This window comes from Bos indicus x Bos taurus, chromosome 9, assembly GCF_003369695.1.
Source record: "Bos indicus x Bos taurus breed Angus x Brahman F1 hybrid chromosome 9, Bos_hybrid_MaternalHap_v2.0, whole genome shotgun sequence".
Lineage (NCBI taxonomy): Eukaryota > Metazoa > Chordata > Mammalia > Artiodactyla > Bovidae > Bos > Bos indicus x Bos taurus.
This window is the reverse complement of record NC_040084.1, coordinates 97871116-97895122: the sequence shown is the minus strand read 5'-3', so window position 1 is coordinate 97895122 and position 24007 is coordinate 97871116. Positions and strand designations below refer to the sequence as shown.

At 42.3% G+C, this 24007-nt stretch overlaps 1 protein-coding gene across 3 annotated transcripts in view; it reads left to right on the top strand.

Moving 5' to 3' along the window:
* Window positions 1–24007, top strand: part of AGPAT4 (1-acylglycerol-3-phosphate O-acyltransferase 4) — a 1412466-nt gene that overhangs the window by 634564 nt on the left and 753895 nt on the right. For all 3 annotated transcript variants that reach the window (XM_027551994.1, XM_027551993.1, XM_027551996.1), the window contains one exon: window positions 1980–2095. In XM_027551994.1, the coding sequence (XP_027407795.1) occupies window positions 1980–2095 (116 nt within the window). The remainder of the gene's footprint in view (window positions 1–1979; window positions 2096–24007) is intronic.

Sequence of the window (24007 nt, the reverse complement as noted above, 5' to 3'; positions counted from 1 at the left end):
CCCTCTTCTCCTTCTGCCCTCAGGCTTTCCCAGCATCAGGGTGTATGCAGCCAAAAGTAAACAAGGATGTGACTTACATGAGCAGCTAAGATAAAGGAATATGTGGCAGGACAGGGCTGAGAATGAACTAAGATGGAAAGAGGCCTGGGTTTAGAACATTCCTAGCTACCTGACAAAGGGAGGGGGTAGGTGAGACTCTCAGGGAATTCTGGGATACTGAAGGGTGCAGAACGAGGGGCAGACTGTAAGTCAGGCTGGGGAGAGGTACACTCTGCCTCTCCCTAAGTCTACAGTTTAGTCTCTCAGTCGTGTCCGACTCTTTGCGACCCCATGGACTGCAGCATGCCAGGCTTCCCTGTCCATCACCCACTCCCGGAGCTTGCTCAAACCTATGTCTGTTGAGTCGGTGATGCCATCCAACCATCTCGTCCTCTGTCTATAATACATGCATGCTTATCAATAGTTGGAGTCCCTATATTTCTTACTGGCACTATATTCTTGCTTCTCACTGACCAGCTGTGAGGGGACCCTGTAGAAAAGCACTGGATTTCCCTTTAGGAAACCTGGGTTGCTTCCTGCTTTCACCTCTGACTGTTTGACTTTGGACCAATCGTTTCATGGCTCAGGGTCTCCTCTTTCTCATTGTCGAGATGCTTCCTCATTGTCGAGATGTACTGTAGGCTTCCTCCTCCATCCACACTGTTATTCTCCCAGACTCACTTATCATCGAGAGGTGAGCAGGGGGCCCAGAGTGCTCCCACAACTCCTTGGTTGAAAAAGAAAAAGAGAGAGACTAGCAGACACTTGGAACCTTCTTAGAAAGGGGGCTTGTTGAATAGTTTGCCCCAAGGGCATTCAGTTCAGTTCAGTCGTGTCCGACTCTTTGCAACCCCATGAATCGCAGCATGCCAGGCCTCCCTGTCCATCACCAACTCCCAGAGATCACTCAGACTAATATCCATCAAGTCAGTGATGCCATCCAGCCATCTCATCCTCTGTCGTCCCCTTCTCCTCCTGCCCTCAATCCCTCCCATCATCAGAGTCTTTTCCAATGAGTCAACTCTTTGCATGAGGTGGCCAAAGTACTGGAGTTTCAGCTTTAGCATCATTCCTTCCAAAGAAATCCCAGGGCTGATCTCCTTCAGAATGGACTGGGTGGATCTCCTTGCAGTCCAAGGGACTCCCAAGAGTCTTCTCCAACACACAGTTCAAAAGCATCAATTCTTTAGTGCTCAACTTTCTTCACAGTCCAACTCTCACATCCATACATGACCACTGGAAAAACCGTACCTTTGACTAGATGGACCTTTGTTGGCAAAGTAATGTCTCTGCTTTTCAATATACTATCTAGGTTGGTCATAACTTTCCTTCCAAGGAGTAAGTGTCTTTTAATTTCATGGCTGCAGTCGCCATCTGCAGTGATTTTGGAGCCCCCAAAAATAAAGTCTGACACTGTTTCCAGTGTTTCCCCATCTATTTCCCATGAAGTGATTGGACCAGATGCCATGATCTTCGTTTTCTGAATGTTGAGCTTTAAGCCAACTTTTCCCTCTCCTCTCTCACTTTCATCAAGAGGCTTTTTAGTTCCTCTTCACTTTCTGCCATAAGGGTGGTGTCATCTGCATATCTGAGGTGATTGATATTTCTCCCAGCAATCCTGATTCCAGCTTTGTGCTTCCTCCAGCCCAGCGTTTCTCATGACGTACTCTGCATAGAAGTTAAATAAGCAGGGTGACAATATACAGCCTTGACGTACTCCTTTTCCTATTTGGAACCAGTCTGTTGTTCCATGACCAGTTCTGACTGTTGCTTCCAAGGGCATTAGTTCCCCTCAAAAGTGTGGATGTTGTCTTATTTCAGACTCATCTATAATCTGATAATACTCTTCTTCTCCTGAAGACATTCTTGACTGTGAACATGTTTAGGGGGAAATGGCTGGCCGGATTCCATGTCTGTGATCATATTTCTCATTCTTTCAGGAATTTTTCTTTAAATGTGGAGCACACCCGACCTCTGACAAGGAAACATCAGTAGCTTTGAACCTGATCACAACAAACAGTCGAGACATCAGCTGCATAACGTGTACGGACATCAGGTAAGGATCTGAAAACTCGCAACAGAGGAGATCTGCTCCACTGTATTGCCGTTGCTCTTTTGCCGAAAACCAGTTGAGTGCATGCACAGGGTCTGCTTCTGGGCTTTTTATTCTGTCCCACTGATCTCTGTGTTCTTTCACCAGCACGGTACTGACTTAATTAATGTAGCTTCATCGTTAAGTTGAAGTCAGGTAATGTCAGTCCCCCAGCTTTGTTTTTTCATTCAGTACTGTTTTGACGATTTTTGGTCATTTCTTCCGCATCTAAACTTTAAAATCAGTTTGTGGATGTCCGTAAAAGAATATCGGGCTTTTGACTGAGATTGCGTTGCATGTGTGCATCGATTTGGGAAGAACCCACATCTTGATAATGTTGAATTTTTATATCCACAAACATGGAATACCTCCATTTATTTAGTTCCTCTTTGGTTTCATTTATCAGAGTTTTGTAGTTTTCCTCATGTAGGTCTTACTGTATATTTTGTTAGATTTATGCCTGAGTACTTCAGTTCTCAACTGCTAATGTAAACGCCATTGTGTTTTTATGTCAAAGCGCACATGTTCGTTGTTGCTATGTAGGATGGGAACTGACTTTTGCACGTTAACCGTGGACCTTGCGACCTTGCTGTAAGTGCTGATTGTTTCTAGGGTTTTTTGGTTGATTCTCTTAGATTTTCTGCCTAGATTATCTTGTCATTTGTGAGCAAAGACAGTGTTATGTGTTCTTTCCCAATATGTTTATTTTATGCCCTTTCCTTGCCTTGTTGCCTTATTCAGTTAGTACTTGCAGTACAATATTGAAAGGAGTAGTAAGAGAGCACGTCCTTGTCTTGCACCTGATGTTAGTGGGAAAGTTCAAGTTTCTTGCCATTAGATATGACATCAGTAACAGATACTTTGTTGATAGAATTTTAGGTTGAGGAAGTCCTCTTCTGATCCTCGTTTACTGACAGTTTTTATCATGAACGTGTTTGAGACTTTGTCAGATTTTTTTTTTTTTTTTTCTGTATCGGTATCACCATGTGATTTCTCTTTTTTAGTCTGTTGATGTAATGGATTACATTAATTCATTTTTCAGTGTTGAATCTGCCTTGTAAACCTAGGATAAATCCCACTTGGTCATTGTGTCTGATACTTTTTTTATACATTTTTGGATTCGATTGCTTTTGTGTTCATGAGAGATATTGATCTGTAGTTTTCTCGAATTGTCTTTGTCTGGTTTGGTATTAAGGTAATGCTGGCCTCCTAGAATGAATTAGGAGGCATTTATCCTACTTCTATCCTCTGATATAGATTGTAGAGAATTGGTAACAAAATAATAATTTTATTTATTTTTGTGCTTATAAACATGTACTTTTGTATAAAAAGAGATTGACATCTTTCATCTACCTTCTTAATGATAATCCCCATTAAGAAAAAAAGCTTTGCAAGTGTATAATAACTTATTTTCAATGAACTCCAATGTCACTAAGCTAACTTTTGACCTTAGCAATATAACAATCTATTAAGCCTTCAGCTTTCTTATAAAATCCAGGAATCAAAGTAGGTAATCTATAAGGCTCTGACTGATTCTGAAGAACTGCAAAAGGTAGGAATAATCCTTGTTCATAGCTTATAATTCGATAGTATTATTTGAAAAAGTGCTTGTTTATGGTCCTGTCTTCTGCCAAATGTAGAAATAAAAAATAGGTTTTCAATGATTCTGCTTTCCAAATGACACATATGTGGCTGCGATATGTAGAAAAATGTTTCAGATAAATGTGCTATTCATTTCCAGATGTTAGGCTTAAGTTTTAATTCAGGTACCTGATATGTATCTTTTGAGTTTATAAAATAATGTATGTAAAATATTTTCCTCTCTCTTAAAGAACGGAGTGAACTCTTCACGGGTTAAAACCTCCTGAGGTTCCATGTGAACCCACAGGTTCCCATCTGCTGCCCAGCTCTGCAGTGACCTGTACTTATTTAGAGTAGTGTCTTGACCTTCCTCCACTCAAGGTTATCAGTTTTATCAGTCTTAGGCTTAGGAGTTAAAAATAGTAAATTGAACAAAAGGCAAAGACTTGAGCCAAGAACAGAAATTATAGCACTAGAAGGTAGAGCAGCTCTATTGTTAAGTATCCCCTATAGCAATTACAGCAAAAAGGTTCAACACATTTCTGGATGCCTCAGCTGGACTCAGAAATAACAATACTCAGCCAAATAAAAATGACACTGGCAATGCCAAAGTGAGACGTTTGTTCCTTCCCAAACCAGTATGTGTATCTTGGTGTTGCAGGAAGGGGGACCCCTTCCAGGGCCCGAAACTGGGGTCTTGACTAACACTCGGAAATGAATTGTCTGAGGAAACACATGTGCTGAGAAAGCAAGCGATTTTATTGGGAAAGGGCGCCTGGGTGGAGAGCAGGAGGGTAATGGAACCCAGGAGAACAGCTCTGCCACGTGGCTTCCAGTCTCAGGCTTTATGGTGATGGGATTAGTTTCCGGGTTGTCTTTAGCCAATCCTTCTGCCTCGGAGTCCTTCCTGGTGGCGCACGCCTTGTTCAGCCAAGATGGACACCAGAGAGAATGATTCTGGGAGGTGGTCGGACATGTGGTGTCTCCTTTTGACCTTTCCCGAACTCTTCGGGTTGGTGGAGGCTTATTTGTTCCCTGTTCCTTCCCAGGACCTTCTGTCGTAAAACAACTCATGCAGATGGTTGCTGTGGTGCCTGGCCAGGGTGGGCGGTTTCAGTCCGTGTGCTTCCCCTAACGTTGGGGCTTACTGGGATATCCGGTGCTCCCAGAGGAATGCAGTATTTCTGCACCTTGAATCTTACATTATGAAAGGAGTCTTCTTAAATTTTGAAAATATTCAAAATAGAAAAAAATTATTACCATGATATCTTTTGGCAAAAAGAAAAAAAAAATTCACCATCCTGTTTCCTTTGCTTCTTCTAAGACCACCTGCTGCATTCCCATGCTTCTTTTCACCTTTAGTCATTAGTCCACAGAGCTGAAGACAAATCAAAAAAGAACCACGTTTACAGTCAAAATTTAACCTTCCAGAAACATGTTCTAAAGTCCAGTTCCCAGTAGGGCATTAAATCTAAGAAGCACTGCTACCTTGTAATTGTCCTCAACTCTTCCACAAAGATTTATGTTTTTGATGCCATTGTTGTTTGATAGATATATATATATTTACAGTTTTCTTGCTTTCAAATTTGTCTTATGGTTCATGTAGCCTATTGAAGCAATACCTTGGATTGCACACTTAAAGGATTTACTTGGGCTTGGAGATCAGTAAAGGTTTATCTGAAAGTCTTTTCATACTTGTTCTTGGTGTTTCTGGGGGAGAGTGATCTGACTGTCATTTGACAGTATTTGGTATGAATTCATTGATTCATTTAACAGAGATGAGACAATGGTATCTTGGTTATGGTCCCTTTGAAGGCATGTCTTGTCTAATCTCTTGTCAATTTACATTTTAATTTTGGTTACGCTTGGCATTTCTTTCATGATTTAGAATTAATGTAGAAGTTCCTTTTATGTTGCTGTGGACTAAGTATTAGTTGCTCAGTCATGTCCAGCTCTTTGCAGCCCCATGGACTGCAGCACAGCAGGCTCATCTGTCCATGGGGATTCTCCAAGCAAGAGTCCTGGAGTGGGTTGCCATGCCCTCCTCCACGGGATCTTCCCAACCCAGGGATTGAACCCAGATCTCCCACATTGCAGCTAGATTGTTTACCATCTGAGGCACCAAGGACTATATTCTATCAGCTTAATTCTTTCTTGACTTTTTGGTGTCAGACAGGAACTTACAATTTTGTCCAGTCATCAGTCTCTGAAGAGCATTATGAGAGATTACAGACTAAAATCACATGGAATTTTACTGAAATCTTCAACATGGTCTTTTTCCATAAGTGGTTTTTGTCTCTGTAATGGAAAAATCCTTGACATTATGTGTGTGTAGTGTGTGTGTGTGTGTGTGTGTGAGAGAGAGAGAGAGAGAGAGAGAGAGAGAGAGAGAGAGAGAGAGAGAGAGAGAGAGAGAACAGCAGTGATCTTCTCTGACCTTGCAGACCTATGTATTTCTCCTATTTGACCCAAATAGTATATATACTCATAGGTAATGTCACATGCCAGGAACAAGAATTCTTTCTTTTAAGTGTGGGAGTATCTTGGAGTGTTCATTTTACGTAGCATTCTAGAGGAAGGTAAGTCAGAATACCAAATTGATATTACAATAAGCAGGAGCACATTCTCCAGTAGAATGGAATATCTTAGAACTTTTTAAGATGAAAGAGAAAACTTCAAAGATGTGTCTTAAGCTCAAAACAGGCTACCTCACAACAGTGCTCAGACCCCATGGGAGTAAGATCTCTCTACATTAGGGCTGAGTCACTCTTGGCTGAAAAAGTGTGCACACCTCAGTCTAATCCAGTCTTGAGGGAGAATAAATCTTTCTACCCTGTACCCTTTCAGAAAGGAGACTCCTTTGTGTGGGCATAACCTTCCATAATGGTAATTTCATTGCCTCCTTTGAAATTCAAACATGGTGCTTAATGAACTGTAACTCTTTACTTAAATTAATTTCAAATTATTTGAATGTCTATCTTTCTTACATATGAAGAAGTTGAAGCTAAGGCGTTTTAAAAATTGCATGCAGTCTTACCACGAGGAACTGGTTGTAGCAGCCTACCCACCAGGACCTGTGCGGTCGACATGTTTTCCTCTCATCACACCTTACCTTCTTCATGTATGCAGTTCTCACTGGACAGAAAAAGGCAAGCTACCTAGTGAAGATGGAAAGTAGGTTTGCGTGTGAAAAGGAAGCTACTAGCAATAAAGCGAGATCCAAAGACAGTTTAAAAACCAACTCTTTAAAGAGCTGAAGAAAACAGCTGTATACCTGGCTGCTTGCTCTAAGTTCTAGGCTGCGTGAAGGATCAGTCCAAACTTGACTGAGGTGCAGATGTGACCGGCGTGACAATGTCCTGCATAAGTCTTTACATTCAATAGGTTTTCATAAATATTTGCTGGTCTGAATTAAAGTAAATCCATTTTATGCAGTGCAACAGACAGAAAACAAGTTCTTTTTATATGGAACACTCTGCTTTTAAAAATCCCTTCTGCATCTAATGGAACTTTCCAAAACTAAATTAGATAAGATAAGTTAATCAAAAATCAATAGAGAGTTTTAAGACACTATTAGATATAAGGGAGAAAGTCAAGTTTCAAAGTCCTACTCATAGGAGAGATATTACTCAGCCATACTGTTTGGGGTCAGTTACTTATAAAAACAGAAGAAGTATTTTATCAACACTGAGGCTTTGAAATGTGAGCCATGTCAGTTCTAACGTCAGTCAGTGACCTTCATTTCTCCTGCGGCGAACCCTGTAGATTTCAGATCCAAGCGGCTGCATCAGCGGGGTTTCCTGGAAACGTTACAGGTGCTTGGGCATGAAATTCATAAGCCTCACATTTTCGTTTAACTGTCACTGCGGGCGCACAGCAGCCCCCGCTGGCGCTAGTAGGGCAATATTGCAAATCCTCCTGGACCAATTTTGTACCCGTTAAGGTCAACCTTGCATGTTGTAACCGTCTGGATTTTAAGCAGTTCATTTTCTGATGGTGGATGTTAAGAAGCGGCCGTATTCCCTCAGCCTCCAAGTGCCCTCACTAGGACTTTGGTGACAGCCGAGCCTTATTTTTAAGTCCAACTCTCTTAGAAATAAATGCCCACAGAGTCTTTACAGAGCTAATTTTGCTTAGAAAAATATTGTGACTTGTGCATTTGTTTTTAATTGCAACTATATCCTCATAATTAGCAATTGATTATAACTCGGTGAGGGAAAGAAATTATGTCTATTGCAAATAGCATCTGTATTCTGGAATATTTTTTAGTAGTAAACAGTGATGCAATCTACCTCACTCTCTACAAACACCATGTTTCCCATGAGGTTTAGAATTAGTATTTTCAGCGATCCCCTGGAGAAGGAAATGGCAACCCCCTCCAGTATTCGTGGAGAAATCCCATGGTCAGAGGAACCTGGCGGTCTATAGTCCGTAGGGTCACAAAGATTTGGACATGGCTCAGCGACTAAACAATAACAATTTGAAGATTTGTCCTTGCTGGCTTCACAGGTTGTACTTGCAGCCAAATAAGCAAGAGTCTCAATAACCTGGAGTTCAGACAAGCTATTTAGTGAACTAAGTCATGATGTGTTGATTCTGTCTCTTATTAATGTGATCAGTTCTACATCAAAGAAAACATGGCCTCCAATCCTATATCTCAGGTGCACTGGGAATGGGATTTCAACGGTTTTTAGGTCTACCTGTGGATTTTCACAACACTGAGGGCTACTTCCCGTGCAGTACTCATACCTACCCATCGATGTGCAGAAGGGTGCACACAGATGCCAGCATCCTGTAATATCAACATCACTGGCAAAGCAGTTTTATTCTGGCATCTATAATCTTTAGCACCTCCTCTCTTAAAGAGAGAACTTGAAAACCTATCAAGCTGTTCATAGCACTGATACTCATTGAGCCCGTCTGTGACTCAGGGAACTGCTTCAGGCTGAGAAAAGCATGTTTTTAAGGGGGGAAGGGAGAGCAGATGCCCGCGGCACAGGCTTGCGCTGAAAGGTGTGGTGGAGGTGGGTGCGTGGAGGCGAGGCAGAGCTTGACCACGCATCCGTAGTGTCACTACAGGGAAACAGGGACCGGAACTTATTTCTTTAGACCAACATTTCCTACTCACTTTTTCACTTGACCAAGACAGCATCTTAAAAATGCATGATACAGTTTGTATGCGTGTAGGTAGGGCGTGCACCGATGAACCCATTCCCGGTTGTCTAACACCCAGCCAGCTAGAGCCCGACACCGCCTGCTCTGCTGAGGTGCTTCCCCCTTGCATGTCACCCTGGAAAGGACCTTGACCCCGAAGCTGAAGTCCGTCACCTGGTGCTGTCCTTGCTGGGCTCCATCTGGCTCCATCTGGTTCCTCCTCCTGAGACATTTCGTTTAAAATATATGTTTGTATTTTTTTATCTGAAAAAAAATACAGCTGCCTGGAGTCTCCTTCAAAGTTGTAGTGTGAGTGAAACATTTAAAATCATTAACACCTCCAATGGATGTTTCTCGACAGATCATAATTTGTAACTGAGAAAATTACCTCTGCTTGTAGCAAGCTCCAAGAAAATTTTGATACAGTAATCTCAATTCTAACATTTAATTATAATGGGGAAGTATTCCTGACAGAATGTTCTCTTAAGTACTGTTTTTTGCTTCACTCAGAGAACTTTTCTTTGACAAGCATTTTTACAGAACAGAGCTTGCCAAATATTTTTATTTGTACATATTTTGAAAGTTCTACCACACTGCAGCAGAATCAGTTTTCTCAATTCCACTTCTTTGTGATATCAATATAAAAATCACTAATTAAAAATAGGAGTTGCCCTGACTCTTCCTACCAACAGAAATATTCCAAAAATTTAGTTACAGATTTCAGCATGGAAATCCAGTGTATCATTTGAGTTCTCAGATCGGTCCCCCACCCCACTTTTCTAGGGATTAGTTTCAATGTCTTCTTGCAAACATTTTTCAGTGATTTATAGTTACTTAGCGCTTCAAAAGCTGAAGGTTTAGGACACTCATTAGTTCAATACTTTGATTAAATATTGCTGACTGATTTTGAACAAAATGCAAAGAAATTTGGAAGACTCTTTCTTGTAAAGGAATTGCTGCTCAGGTTGTATGGGAGAGGAAAAAAAAGTTTCCCTCTCTTCTCCTAGGTTTTCCACCTGGATTTCTGGCAAAAGACAGAATAACAAGGAAGAAAAAAAAAGAAATGTATTAACACATGCAACACACATACACAAGGGAGTATCTAGAGATGAGTAACTCAAACAGATGGTTAGAGCTTGGGTTTCTGTAGCCTTTCAACCAAAGAACAATAAATTTGTAGATCAGTGACAAGACAAAGGAAAAGGAGATTGAACTTTTGGGGCAGCAGATTGTGGGAAATTAAATATAGGGTAGAACTAACGGATGATAAGAAATAGTAAAGTTTGATGTTTAGAGTCCTCTGAAATGGATCCCACTTCAGTATTCTTGCCGGGGAAATCCCATGGACAGAGGAGCCTGGCGGACTACAGTCTGTGAGGTCCCAAAGAGTTGGACACGACTAAGTACACGGCCCTCTTGGCTGGTACCTCTGTAGATTAACTTCTGTCCTTCTTGATAAGGGCGGGGGGGGGTGGTGGAGGCTACCTTTACAAATGTATGTCCTGCTGAAGGAAATAAGGGAGAGCAGAGAGTTGTTCTTAACGTCTGTTCCCTCTCAACTGGCTTCAGCTCAATTATACCAAAGTGGCGTGTTTGGGGTTGGCATGTTCTGCCAGCCGTCAGTAGACACTAGACTTGATTTATACAGCAGTTGAGTCAAGGCTGAAACTTGCCTAAAAGTCTGACAGATAATGGGCCACAGACAGACGGCAGAGACGCTTTTGGATCCAGGGTCAGGTTTGTCGCTCTTTTGTGGTTCAGTTACTGTAAATTTTGACAACTACAGCTTCTGGGTTGATTTGTAGAAGATCACAGCTTGGCTGAACAGAGTTATGAGTTAAACGCATCGCATGATTACTTTCAAGCATCCTCCACAGATTTCTAATTTTAGTAAGGATGTTGTTCTTAACCATAATGGTGTATTTCACTGAAATATATCAATATATTTATATTGTCACTGTGAAAAAGAAAGAATATATTCAATGTGGGACTTTTAAACTGAATTTGCACTAGAATTCACAATAAATTCAGGTATTTCACTATTAAGAGAATAAACTTACAAATGCTTTACTTTGAGTCAATGAATTAAATGAAAAGAAAAACTGAACAATTACTAGATTTAAGAGGTTTTCCATTTTTATTACATTGGATTAGCCAAAAAGTTGGTTCAGCTTTTTCTATAACATCATGCGGAAAAGCCTGAACAAACTTTTTGTCCATTCCAATACAGTGACATTGACTGAGCACTATTCAGTTTAACTCCGTATGAAGTTCTTCTGCTAGGTGAGCGGACACTGACAGCTCTCACGTAGCTTTTGGTACATGCACAGGAAAACCTGGAATCAAAACTGAGTAAATTAATTCAGAACAGTCATTTGATCTAAATGAAAAGCCACACTTCACTGGCTTACATATAAATGCACCACATATAAATGTACCTTCTGAGCTGCATGTGTGAAATTGAATTCTTTGTGCACAGTGTTTTTATAATAACTAGACTTTATAGTAGACGCTGATGCTTCTTCATCAGGTTTGTGTCTCCAGTCTATGTCTGCTCAGTGATATTTTAAAAACCCCTCTGGTAGATAGAAACTCTTACAAAGACCTGTGAAACTTCTGTAGTCATGATGAACTTTCTTGAGAAATAGAAATTCTATACTGCAATATTGTGATTTATAATAAGAAATTTCTATTTGTTTTCTGTCCCCCTTCAGAGCTCCTAAAACCTTTGAAATGGCTTAAGTGCTGAGAGCACCGATCGCACCTTTCTCTCTGTTAAGGAAGTTAGTTTGGGATGCAAGTGAGGATGGAGACTGTTTTCCAGGGGAGCCAGTCTTTGTGATTAGAGGGTGGGAAATTTCAGTGTCACCCCTAGATGTCTGGAGAGGGGAGAGTGGCTGGAAATGGAGCTCAACTACAATAACTTACGATTTAATCAGTGGTACCTATACAGTGAAGCTTCAATAAAGACCCCAGAGAATGGGGTTCAGAGGCCTTGCACACTGGTGAACATGTGGAGATTTAGGGAGAGTTGTGCTCAAACAACATGGCATTTCCCACATGTCTTGCCTTTACAGCTCTTCCACCTGCCTGTTCTGAGTGCTATCCTTTCACAATAATCCAGTTATTTAGCAAGTAAAATATTTCTCTGAGTTCCAAGAGCCATTGTAGTAAAGGACTGAAACCCAAGGAGAGGGACACGGGACTTCTGATCTATAGCGGTGGGTCAGAATCCCAGGTGACAACCTAGACTTGCCTCTGGAGGTGGGAGGGAGGAGCTTTGTACACTTAACCTGGGGAATCTGATGCTATCCCTACTACATAGTGTCAGAAATGAACTGTAGGTCATTCAGCTGGTATCAGATCATTGCGTGGTGCTGGGGAAGGGCCCCGCTTATTGACATTAGTATTAGAATCTTATGAACTTAACTTGTACTTCTGCTTTTAATATATTACTGTTGGAAGCATTTATTCCAAAACCATAAAATTAAATAACTGATACCAACAATCACAGTAAATAATCTGTTTTTGTAATCTAGAAGTGACAAAAAGCCTTGTAGCAGAAGTCTCCTGACTACTTTTATGAGGTCTCTATCCTGCCCATCTTTCATGTGTACATACTTCATGTCGAGTGAATCTGTAATTTCCTACAGTTTTCATTGATCCCACCAACTGTTGGCCTGGTGGCTTCATGCATCTCTCAGACTCCAAACCATTCCCAGTACAGGTGTGTACTTCACACATGTACATGTGAAGAGACAGAGGCAGAGAACATAGATGTAAGTGTATGCAAACCAGTCTCCTCATTTTGTTGTTGTGTTTTTGAGTCTCTTAACGCATGTCCAACTCTTTGTGACCCCGTGGATTGCAGTACACCAGGCTCTCCTGTCCTTCATTATCTCCTGGAGTTTGCTTGGATTCATGCCCATTGAGTCAGTGATGCTCTGCAACCATCTCATCCTTTGTCGCCCCCTTCTCCTTTTACCTTCAGTCTTCCCAGCTTCAGGGCAGTTTCCAACGAGTCGGCGCTTCACCTCAGGTGACCAAAGTACTGGAGCGTCACCTTTAGCATCAGTCCTTCCAATGAACATTCAGGGCTGGTTTTGTTTACGATTGACTGGTTGGATCTCCTTGAAGTCCAAGGAGCTCTCTAGAGTGTTCTCCAACACCACAGTTTGAAAGCATCAGTTCTTTACCACTCACCTTCTTTATGGTCCGACTCTCACATCCATACATGACTACTGGGAAAACCCTAGCTTTGACTAGACAAAGCTTTGTTGGCAAAGGAATGTCTCTGCTTTTTAATATGCCGTCTAGGCTTGTCATAGCTTTTCTTCCAAGGAGCAAGCATCTTTTAATTTCATGGCTGCAGTCACCATCTCTGGTGATTTGGGAGCCCCAAAATAAAGTCTGTCACTGTTTCCATTGTTTCCCTATCTAATTGCCATGAAGTGATGGGACCAGATGCCATGATCTTCATTTGCTGAATGTTGAGTTTTAAGCCAGTTTTTTCACTCTCCTCTTTCACCTTCGTCAAGAGGTTCTTTAGTTATCTTCGCTTTCTGCCATAAGAGTGATGTTATCTCCATATCTTATTAATGACAAGAATAGTCCCATTTAACCTATTCTGCTAATTGATGTAATATGATTACCAAGAATGTACTCCATTCAGTAGAATAATATACAGATTTGAAAGCAGAAATAGATTGAACTATCTTATCACTTATACACTCAGACATTCTTACATAAAATTCAAGTCCTGTCACAAGATCATAGATGATCATTTATATCATAAACAATCACTTTTTAAAAACATAAGTTTACTTAAATAATGAAAATTTATAAGTTTAGGAAATAAATTTCAAAAGTTAGTTTCATATTCAAAACTCCATTTGGTTTAAGAAGCATGAGAAGAGATGAACAATCCAAGTGCCTTGTAAGAAATACTTTAGTTGCTCTAAAAGTTAACCCACAGTACAAATAATCAACGATGCCCTAGTAAATTGATATTAATTCACTGATTCTTAAATGCAGTCATTCTGTATCTCTTTAATTGTGCCTTTTCATGGTGCCAGGACTTGATATTAACAATTGAAGCTTTATGGAATTCCATGAGCTTCTGGCATGTGGAATTACATTTTATTGTCAACTAGACTTTCTTAATTTGAATTGTTTTTATGCCCGTTTTAAAGGACTATATTTACAAATATATTTTCTCAGTGATCACTGCAAAGTTAACCTTAAATTATGTCCCTGATAAAACCTGACTTGACTAAATTAAAGTAATCCTCCACAAAAGAAGAAAGAGTAGCTTAATAGTTGAATTAATGCCTGGATTGAATAGGAGGCATTGGTAAGACTTCCCCACTGAGTTGAATCCTTCGACTCCTGGTGGCATGGTGGAGCAGAAAGCAAACAAAATAAAGCTCAGACCTGAAGTTAATTATAACCTATATGACACAGATGGTATAGAATCCACCTGCAATGCAGGAGACTTGGGTTGGATCCCCGGGTCAGGAAGATCCCCTGGAGGAGGGCACGGCAGCCCACTCCAGTCTTCTTGCCTGGAGAATTTCCATGGACGAAGAAACCTGACAGGCTACTTTTCCACGGGGTCCCAAAGAGTCAGACACAACTAAGCGACCAAGAACAGCACACAGAAATGCTAGTTATATAAACCTGGGCTTCCTAGATGGTGCTCGTGGTAAAGAACCCACTTGCTGATGCAGGAGATGTAAGAGACACAGGTTCGATCCCTGGGTGCAGAAGATCCCCTGAAAGTGAGCATGGCAACCCACTCTAGTATTCTTGCCTGGAGAATCCCATGGACAGGGAAGCCTGGTGGGCTGCAATCCATAGGGTCAGAAAGAGTTGTGCTGGGGACCTGCCCCAGCTGATCCAGGGTATTCGAAGGAGAGACGGCCTAGGCGACTATTTATATGCTAATTAGAGATATAGAGAACAATAGAATGAGGATAGCTCAGTAGGAAAATTCAGTGGAGAAAAGAAGCTGAGTAGCTTGGTTTACGCGGGAGACCAATAAAACTTCAAGACAAGAAGTTTGCACCACTGACGTAGGCCGCAGGCGCCCTCTCGAATAGCGGAAGGTGTCTCACCCTAGACACCTTCTCGAGTGGGTCTTAGAAGCCCAGGCAGGATTAGTCAGCGTGGTGGGTTCCGCGCTCCAGATGGAGACTCAGCTGGAAGTTAAAAGAAAGAATGACATGGGGAGACCAAGCGTTGGTGAGCAAGGCCCATAGCTTTATTTTTAACAGGGGCTTTTATACCCTAAGTTACACATAGAGGATAATAGGGGATGCAAAGTCAGCAGTCTTTGGTTCTTATCAAAAACCAAGGTTTCTTTCCTGCAAATGTATCGTATACAAATGGTTTAGGTGATTTACATCATCTTCTGGCCAGAAGGCCTACTAACATTTTATGACTCTTGACAAGGACTTATCAACAAAGACTTACTTTCTCTAAGAGTAATTATTTCAAGGTTTGGCACCATCTTCCAAAGATAAAATTGCATTCCTATAGGGCGGATGTGTAATGGGTTTACAACAAAGGAAGAATTTATTACCTTAAGGGTCTAAAGTTACTAACACCAAGGCCACTACTTATTTTTTCTACATACCCACTATTAATTGATACATATTCAAGGATACAATTCAGGGGATGTGAAAACTTGGCAACATGCATTGACTCACCAATGAAATCCTTTACTAGTTTATTCTGACAGTTTTTAACTCTCTGAGAGGCTCTAAGCTATTTGAATATCTTAAGCTTCCCATGCCTCTCGAGGCTGGGAGACTGTAAACAATCGTATGCATAGCTGCAGGAGTCCGGGTAAACTTGTCAGGCGAGTTAGAGAGCCATCAGAGGGGTTTGGATTTAAACACTCCTAATTGCCCAGGAACTTTATTAATTGGAGCTGTAAGTTAACTCTTTGACACAGAGAGAGAGAGATGGTGGTAGGGGACAGCCCCCAGTAAAGTCAGAGGTGAGAGCACAAAGCAATAAAGTAGGCAGACTCTGGTTTTTTGGGGGGAAATGCTCGAGAATATCCGGGGGGACTCCTGAGGCTCGATCCCGCCTTTGCGTATGCCGAGCCTCCTTCCTCATGACCTTTGTCACGAGTGGAATGCCTCACCGGCTCCCCGCAGAGTTGGACACAACTGAAGTGACTTAGCAGGCTCACACATAAACTCAAGATAGTCATTCACCCCTCAGCTACCGTTGTATGCACTGAGACTGACAATACCCTCTTAAAAGGATCGTCAGGGTTGAGGTGATAGTTCAATACTAAAATCCATGTGAAGGTGCATCATAAAATGTAAAATTCTATCCAGTGTTACCACCAGTGGGCACTTAACCCCAGATTTGACCTTCCCTCTTAGTCTCTGCTACGCTAGAGGCTTGCATGTTTGACCTGAGAAGAGGTGTTGTAGGGTGCTATCTCACCCCGACTCAGTGCTGTGATGCTGGCTGGCTGATGGATGTGCCCACCTAGCAGGGGTCCCAGGACTCAGACCTCCCACTGTCACAGAGTCCAGTGTGCAAGCTTGTTGGGGAGCTGTGCATGGAAGAGTTTAGATGCCATACTAAACGTTTAAGTTATCCATGGAAATTTCTTTAAGTATCCTTTCCAATCGGAGTACTGGAGTCGGGTGCCATTGCCTTCTCCAAGATAATAACTAGAGAGGCCCTATCACAATTCTTTCTGCAGAATTTACGCATAATGGTACTCTAGGAAAATGATAAAATGCTTGGAACATGGTGATCCCATCACACACATCAGCTTTCTCAGAGCTGTCTGTGTTCGGCTCTAATCTGCCTTTCTGGAATGATATTTTTGGCTCTTGCCACGCCAAGTCCATATGGAAAGAGATTTTGATTCGGAAAATTAAAAACGAAAATGAATCTCGGTCTTTGAACTGTAATTTTTTGGTATCCTTACCGAACAGGTGGAATTACCCCTATGTTTATCTTGATGATATGGCTTAGTTGAGACGTGTTCGTTTTCGCATAAGCAGGACGCCATGCCGTCCTCAGCACTGCGGCGTGCTGCTTGGCCATTTGCGATGTCTATTTTACTCCACGCTTGTTCTGTAACAAGACGAACAGAAGGCACAGACTTTTCTCTCCTCCCCCAGTCTCTCACCACGTCTGATTTTCCTATTTCCCAGTTTCCACTGACATTTTTTTTCTGAGCATAGATTGATTTGCACTGGAGCCACTCAGCGATGCCAACCAAGTCAGCCTCTGACATACAAAAGACGAAGGCTCTGGAGACAGAATGCTGGGTTCAAACCCTAGTTCCACGTCTAATGGTCCTGTTCTCTGGGCTGCTTCCCCGGGTTCTCTGACTTCTCTGAAAGGTTCTGAAAGTTAAATGAGATAGAGGTTGAAGATGTCCTGGCACACAGCAGCCACAGCAGACATTAGCTGAGATTTTCTCTCTGGATTGCTAACTGAAAGAATGTGTTGTAAGTTAGTTTTTACTGGTCTTGTCTCATTTGCATTCTGTTTTCCAAACTTGCATCAACCTTGGGTTGATGAAACATAAGTAAAGAGTATTTAATTTTTTTCTGCGACTGGTATGTCTACTCCCACATCCCAGATGTCATCTGACAAAACTTCTCGCAAGCAAGCCTTTCATTAGCTAGTTGAATGGGAATATCTTATTTTCCTCTCAAAAAAGTAATATTTTTAAGGCCAGTTCTATGCTTTTATGGATATAGATATGACTACATAAAATTTAGTTGATAGTCTGTGTGAAGTGGATTTTTCGCTTTGATGGTATGAAGTGAGGGAAAAGAACCCATAGCTATAATATTCTTACACAGTTGTAGGTTCAGTTTAGTTCAGTCGCTTAGTCGTGTCTGACTCTTTGTCACCCCATGGACTGCAGCACTCCAGGCTTCCCTGTCCATCACCAACTCTCGGAGTTGACTCAGACTCATGTCCATTAAGTTGGTGATGCCATCCAACCATCTCATCTTCTGTCATCCCTTTCTCCTCCCACCTTCAATCTTTCCCAGCATCAGGGTCTTTTCCAATGAGTCAGTTCTTCACATCAAGTGGCCAAAATATTGGAGTTTCAGCTTCAGCATCAGTCCTTCCAATGAATATTTAGGACTGATCTCCTTTAGGATGGACTAGTTGGATCTCCTTGCAGTCCAAGGGACTCTCAAGAGTCTTCTCCAACACCACAGTTCAAAAGCATCAATTCTTTGGCACTCAGCTTTCTTTACAGTCCAACTCTCTCATCCATACGTGACTACTGGAAAAACCATAGTCTTGACTAGATGGACCTTTGCTGGCAAAGTAATGTCTCTGCTTTTTAATATGGTGTATAGGTTGGTCATAACTTTCCTTCCAAGGAGTAAGCGTCTTTTAATTTCATGGCTGCAGTCACCATCTGCAGTGATTTTGGAGCCCAGAAAAATAGTCTGCCACTGTTTCCCCATCTGTTTGCCGTGAAGTGACGGGACCTCATGCCATGTACTTAGTTTTCTGAATGTGGAGCTTTAAGCCAGCTTTTCACTCTCCTCTTTCACTTTCAGCAAGAGGCTCTTTGGTTCTTTAGCTGTAGGTTAGTGGTTCTTAAGCAGGGGTGGTTTCACACCATCTGGAGACAGTTTTGGTTGTCACAACGCAGAGGCGGGGGTGTGGGGAGCTACTGCCACATGGTTAGGGAGGCAGGAAGGTCCCGCAGTGTGGGGCCTTGATTTGCATCAAGTACTGAGCTTGGGAAACCTGCTGTAGGAGGAGGAGGATGTGGAGCCCGCCCACTCCGATTGCCATGGGCAGGAAGCTCACTTCCTGTTAGACTGCTATCTCCATCTGAACTCTGAAAACCTTGCTGATTCCAAATGCTACTGTTCCTCTAAATCATTTGCAGCTCTGTTCCAAACTGTAGATTGTTCACAGAATGCCTTGCCCTTTCCACTCAGCCATGGGGCTGGCTCTTTCCTGCGGGGTTTTGATAAACTAGGGAAGAAACCCAGGCTTAGCGGGCACTGGAAAGCATGGTTGGTGGGTCTCGGGCAGTGCTGTGATTAGAAAGTGTGTACTCTGAAGAGAGGTTGCGTCTGCTGTACAGAGATAAACAATCCTGAAATTCATTTCCCTGGGCCAACCAACTGTGATTTTTAAGTTCTGTATTTTAAATAAATTCCAGAGACTTCAATCAGGTTTAAAAGGTGTCACCCTTTGAATTTGTGAGCTGTACCCACCCCTCCGCCCCCACCATGGTGGAACTGAATCCGTAAATTCGTGAAGAACTAAAATGTTTGTGGTTCTCTAAAAAACCAATTACAAAAGTCATTGAGTTTCATTCTGGAAGAAAAATCCCCCATTATGTATCAGTGTGATTTCAGAAATATTGCAGAATTTTTTTCATACTGTTTGAGAATTAGAAAGCAAAGAGAATGGAGGAGAAAAGAAGGTCAGGCCAAAGAGATCTGTATTGAAGGAGCATCTTGCCAGCCTTGAAATTCAGTCTTGCTGTGGGTCACCTGTGACAGTGGTAATGCAGAAGGCAGCGTTTCTGGCTGAAAGCTGATTCTTGTTGGGATTGTAACAGGTTTCTCATCTTTAGTAGGGCTGGTAGGTGAGACAACGCTCAGAATCGCAGCCCATGTCTGCAGAAGCCGTGTGTTTCTGCGTGTTAGCTTCTGTGGATTAGAGAAGCCACCTTTAGGCTGCACGTGAGGACAGGAGGTTCGTATCAACCCAGTCCCCTGTTCTCCTGCCACCATGCCAGGCTGTGGAGCAGATCACCTCTTCCTGGTAGCACTTGCTAAATGCGTCCACAGGCATCCCTCCTTCAACACTCACAACAGTCCCCTGAAGCAGGTTATTGTCCCCAGTCCTCACACAAGCCACCTGAGGCTTAGTGGGAGGAGTTATGGAAATGTATCCTATGTTGCACAGCTGAAAAGTGAATACAGGGCCCCAAACCCAGGCCTTCCGCTAAAATATATGCATTCCTAAGCGCACTGCGTGTTGCCTGGTGACTGCTAAATGCATCCAGGAAAGGCTTTTCAGGGATCTAAAGATCCAGGTGCGGGGCTTCTGAGCGGCTCAGTGGTGAAGAATCTGCCTGCCAGTGTAAAAGACACAAGAGACCCAAGTTCAGTCCTTGGGTCAGGAAGATCCCCTAGAGAAAGAAATGGCAACCCACTCCAGTATTCTTGCCTGGAGAATTCCACAGATAGAGGAGCCCGGCGGGCTACAGTCCATAGGGTCACAAAGAGCCGGACACGACAGAAGCAGCTTAGCACAGGCACAGTCTTCATCATTACACGCCGAGAACGCTGGCACTTTTCTCTACATGTAATACATTTACCTGTTTCTCCATTTCGTGTCTCTTTTACTCTGTTTTCAGCGTTTTTCCATACCAAGCATTACATTTTATGTATTTAGTTATCTTTTTTTTTTTTTTCTGACCTCTTGCCAATGCTGGCTTATTGATTTGATTTACCTGTGTTGTATTCTCATCGTTTTACAATTCCAATGTTTTTAACAGTGGATTTTTTTCAGCTCCCTAACTGTCTGTGTTGAGGAATGCTCAAAGCAGAAACTTTTTATATCATTATTGTTGCTCTGTTAACTGTTCTAACACCTGTCATCAAGTCGTCTAGGATCTCTCTCATTTGAAATCTCACTAATATATTGTATCTCTTTTGGACTTCTGTCTGGGCTTCTGCTTCTGGTCATCACTCATTTGGTGCCAAGCGCATAGTTTTATTACTGTAAGTAAAATTTAAAATACAGTTAGAAAAGACATCGTTGACCATCTTTTTCATAACATTTTTGGCTAGTCTGGGATTGTTCTTCTTTTAGAAACAAATGAATTTTTACATGGACTAAAGAAGATAAGTGGAAACAGTGTGTGTGTGTTTGGGTGTCTTGTATGTGTATTAGTCACTCAGTCGTGTTTGACTTTGCAACCCTATGGACTTGTAGCTCACCAGGCTCCTCTGTCCATGGGATTCTCCAGGCAAAAGTATTGGAGTGCATTACCAATCCCTTCTGGGGATCTTCCCGACCCAGGAATCGAACCTGGATTTCCCACAGTACAGGCAGAGTCTTTACTGGCTGAGCCACCAAGGAAGCAGAGAGGGCAGCTCAAACACCCCCGTCACACCCCGAAGGTTCAGTGGCCGTTCCCTTTCTTAGGCTAAACTGAACTCCATTTTCAATATAGCATCACTTTTAACTTACAAGGATCCAACTTCACATATTTTTGTTAATTGTCAGATATTGTTTTACTGTTTCTAAATATCCTGAAATTATGGATTTGTGTGTCTGAAAGCTATTTGAGAGGTGCTATCAATTATATTTCTCCCTACAGATAGGAGCACAAGTAAACTGAACCAAAGGGTGGAGGAGTTAGCCTTTATTTCTAAAAAGATTTTAGCTTATCTATCCCACACCACAAGCTTGTGTCAGATTTGGCCTTGAGTCTCCTCCAAATAAAGTGACAGTTTCTGTACTTTGGGACACACCTTTGGGCAACCAGCTGGGGATTTTTCTTTCAAATACTAATTTCCTGAATCTCTGGCTAAAGAGAGAAGGTTAATAGTTTAGGGAGTTTGTTTACAGGCCATTAGACACAATTAGCACGTTGCCGAGATTAAAAACACTTCTCCAGAACCTTGGAAGGCCTAGAAAGGAAACAGGATTTTTAGAAACATCTATTTTTAACACCTAATTAAAAGAGACCTAGAGAGTCCCCATCCTCTCTTGCCACACTATTGCATATTTTAATTATCAAGAAATTCTTAATTTCCTCCAGGCTAAGTTCTGCCTGAAGTAAGGTAAGTGATAGTAACTTGGAACCCCATCTGTAGATTCTTGTGAACAAAATTGCAGTTCACCTCGGAATGTTCTCTTGGCTGATTATTTTCAACCCCTTTCTTTTCATTTTTGACAATTTTTTCCTAATACTCTTTTCTTTTTTTTAATTATTTTCCTTTTCTCCTAAAAATCACCTTTATCCACAGAGACAGTTCTCCTTAGAGCCCGTAGAACACCGGTCATTGGTGTTCCCGTTTTAGTACCTTAATCCTGATGTTGCTTCTCCTTCTCCCGGGACCTCTGCCTCTAGCCCTTCACCCCCTTCCTTCAGTGCTTGAAAACCCAATGCAGATTGCCACACGCTGGATGACGTTTCTGAAGCCTCTTTATTTTGGGGTTCCCACTCTATTTTGTGTCAGTACTACAATGTTGCCCCAATAATCAAGGCCCTGGTCAACGCACCACCTCCAGCCCTGACATTCCTTGCTCTTTCATGCACTTTGCCACCTCGTAAGAATTTATCAAACCAGATTTTATCAGTGCCACCTACTGTATTTTGGTTTGTATTATTTTTTGTCCTCTTCACTGCTGTCAAGATAGGACCAATTTAATACAGAGTTGGATCCGTTGTGTTTTCTATGTTGTTCAGTTCAGTTCAGTCGCTCAGTCGTGTCTGACTCTTTGCGACCCCATGGACTGCAGCACGCCAGGCTTCCCTCTCCATCACCAACTCCTGGAGCTTACTCAAACTCATGTCCATCAAGTCGGTGGTGTCATCCAACCATCTCATCCTCTGTTGTCCCCTTCTCCTGCCTTTAATGTTTCCCAGCATTAGGGTCTTTGCCAACCAGTCAGTTCTTCGCATCAGGTGCCAAAGTATTGGAGTTTCAGCTTCAGCATCAGTCCTTCCAATGAATATTCAGGACCGATTTCCTTTAGGATGGACTGGTTGGATCTCCTTGCAGTCCACAGGACTCTCAAAGAGTCTTCTCCAACACCACAGTTCAAAAGCATCAATTCTTCTCTGCTCAGCTTTCTTTATGGTCCAACTCTCACATCCATACATGACTACTGGAAAAATCATAGCCTTGACTAGATGGACCTTTGTTGGCAAAGTAATGTCTCTGCTGTTTAATATGCTATCTAGGTTGGTCATAGCTTTTCTTCCAAGGAGCAAGTGTCTTTTAATTTCATGGCTGCAATCACCATCTGCAGTGATTTTGGAGCCCCAAAATAACTTTTTCTATGTTGTGTAGACTGCAATTCCACATGAATGTTGATTCACCGCCAGTCCAGTAAAATTTAATTAGAGTAAACGGTAGTTGCAGTCTTCAGAAACATAATCCAAGCCCCCTCTGGTGGTTTCCTCTTATCTCCTCACTCTCTGGATCCAGAGCTCTCCCTCCCGGTCTTGCAGCAAACTCTGCTCCGTCTCTTCCCTCTCACCACAGCACCAAGGCACCTGCTGCTTCCGTCATGTGCAGTGTTCTCCAGGTCTCCCTCACCTTAAACCCACCCCACTCCCTGACAACTTTACATAAGAGAGGAAGCTTAAAAAACAAAGGTTTGGCTGTCAGGGCCACCTGGCATCAGCACCTGGAACCCACTGACCACCTGGTGACCTCAGCTCCCTGGGTAACCGGGCGCATCCTTTGTTTTCCTCCGTCCACGTTGTCATCGTTCAGTCGCTCAGTCGTGTCCGACTCTTTGCGACCCCATGGACCACAGCACGCCAGGCTTCCCCGTTCTTCACTATCTCCCAGGATTTGCTCAAACTCATGTCCATTGAGTCATTGATGCCATCCAGCCATCTCTTCCTCTGCTGTGCTCTTCTCCTGCCCTCAATCTTCTCAGCATCAGGGTCTTATCCACTGAATCCCCTCGTTGGCCAAAGTTTAGAACTTCAGTTTCAGCATCAGTCCTTCCAATGCATATTCACTGTTGATTTCCTTTAGGATTAACTGGTTTGATCTCTTTGCTGTCCAAGGGCCTCTCAAGAATCTTCTCCAATACCACAGTTCAAAAGCATCAGTTCTTTGGCGCTCAGCCTTCTTTATGGTCCAACTCTCACATCTGTACACAACCACCAGATAAACCATAGCCTTGACTAGGCAGACTTTTGTTAGCAAAGTGATGTCTCTGCTTTTTAATATGCTATCTAGTTTTCTCATAGCTTTACTTCCAAGGAGCAAGCATCTTTTAATATCATGGCTACAGTCACAACTGCAGTAATTTTGGAGCCCTTGAAAATAAAGTCTCTCACTGTTTCCACTTTTTCCTCATCATGCCATCCTACAAAAGTTGTTACTCAGTGGAGACAGACGTGACCTA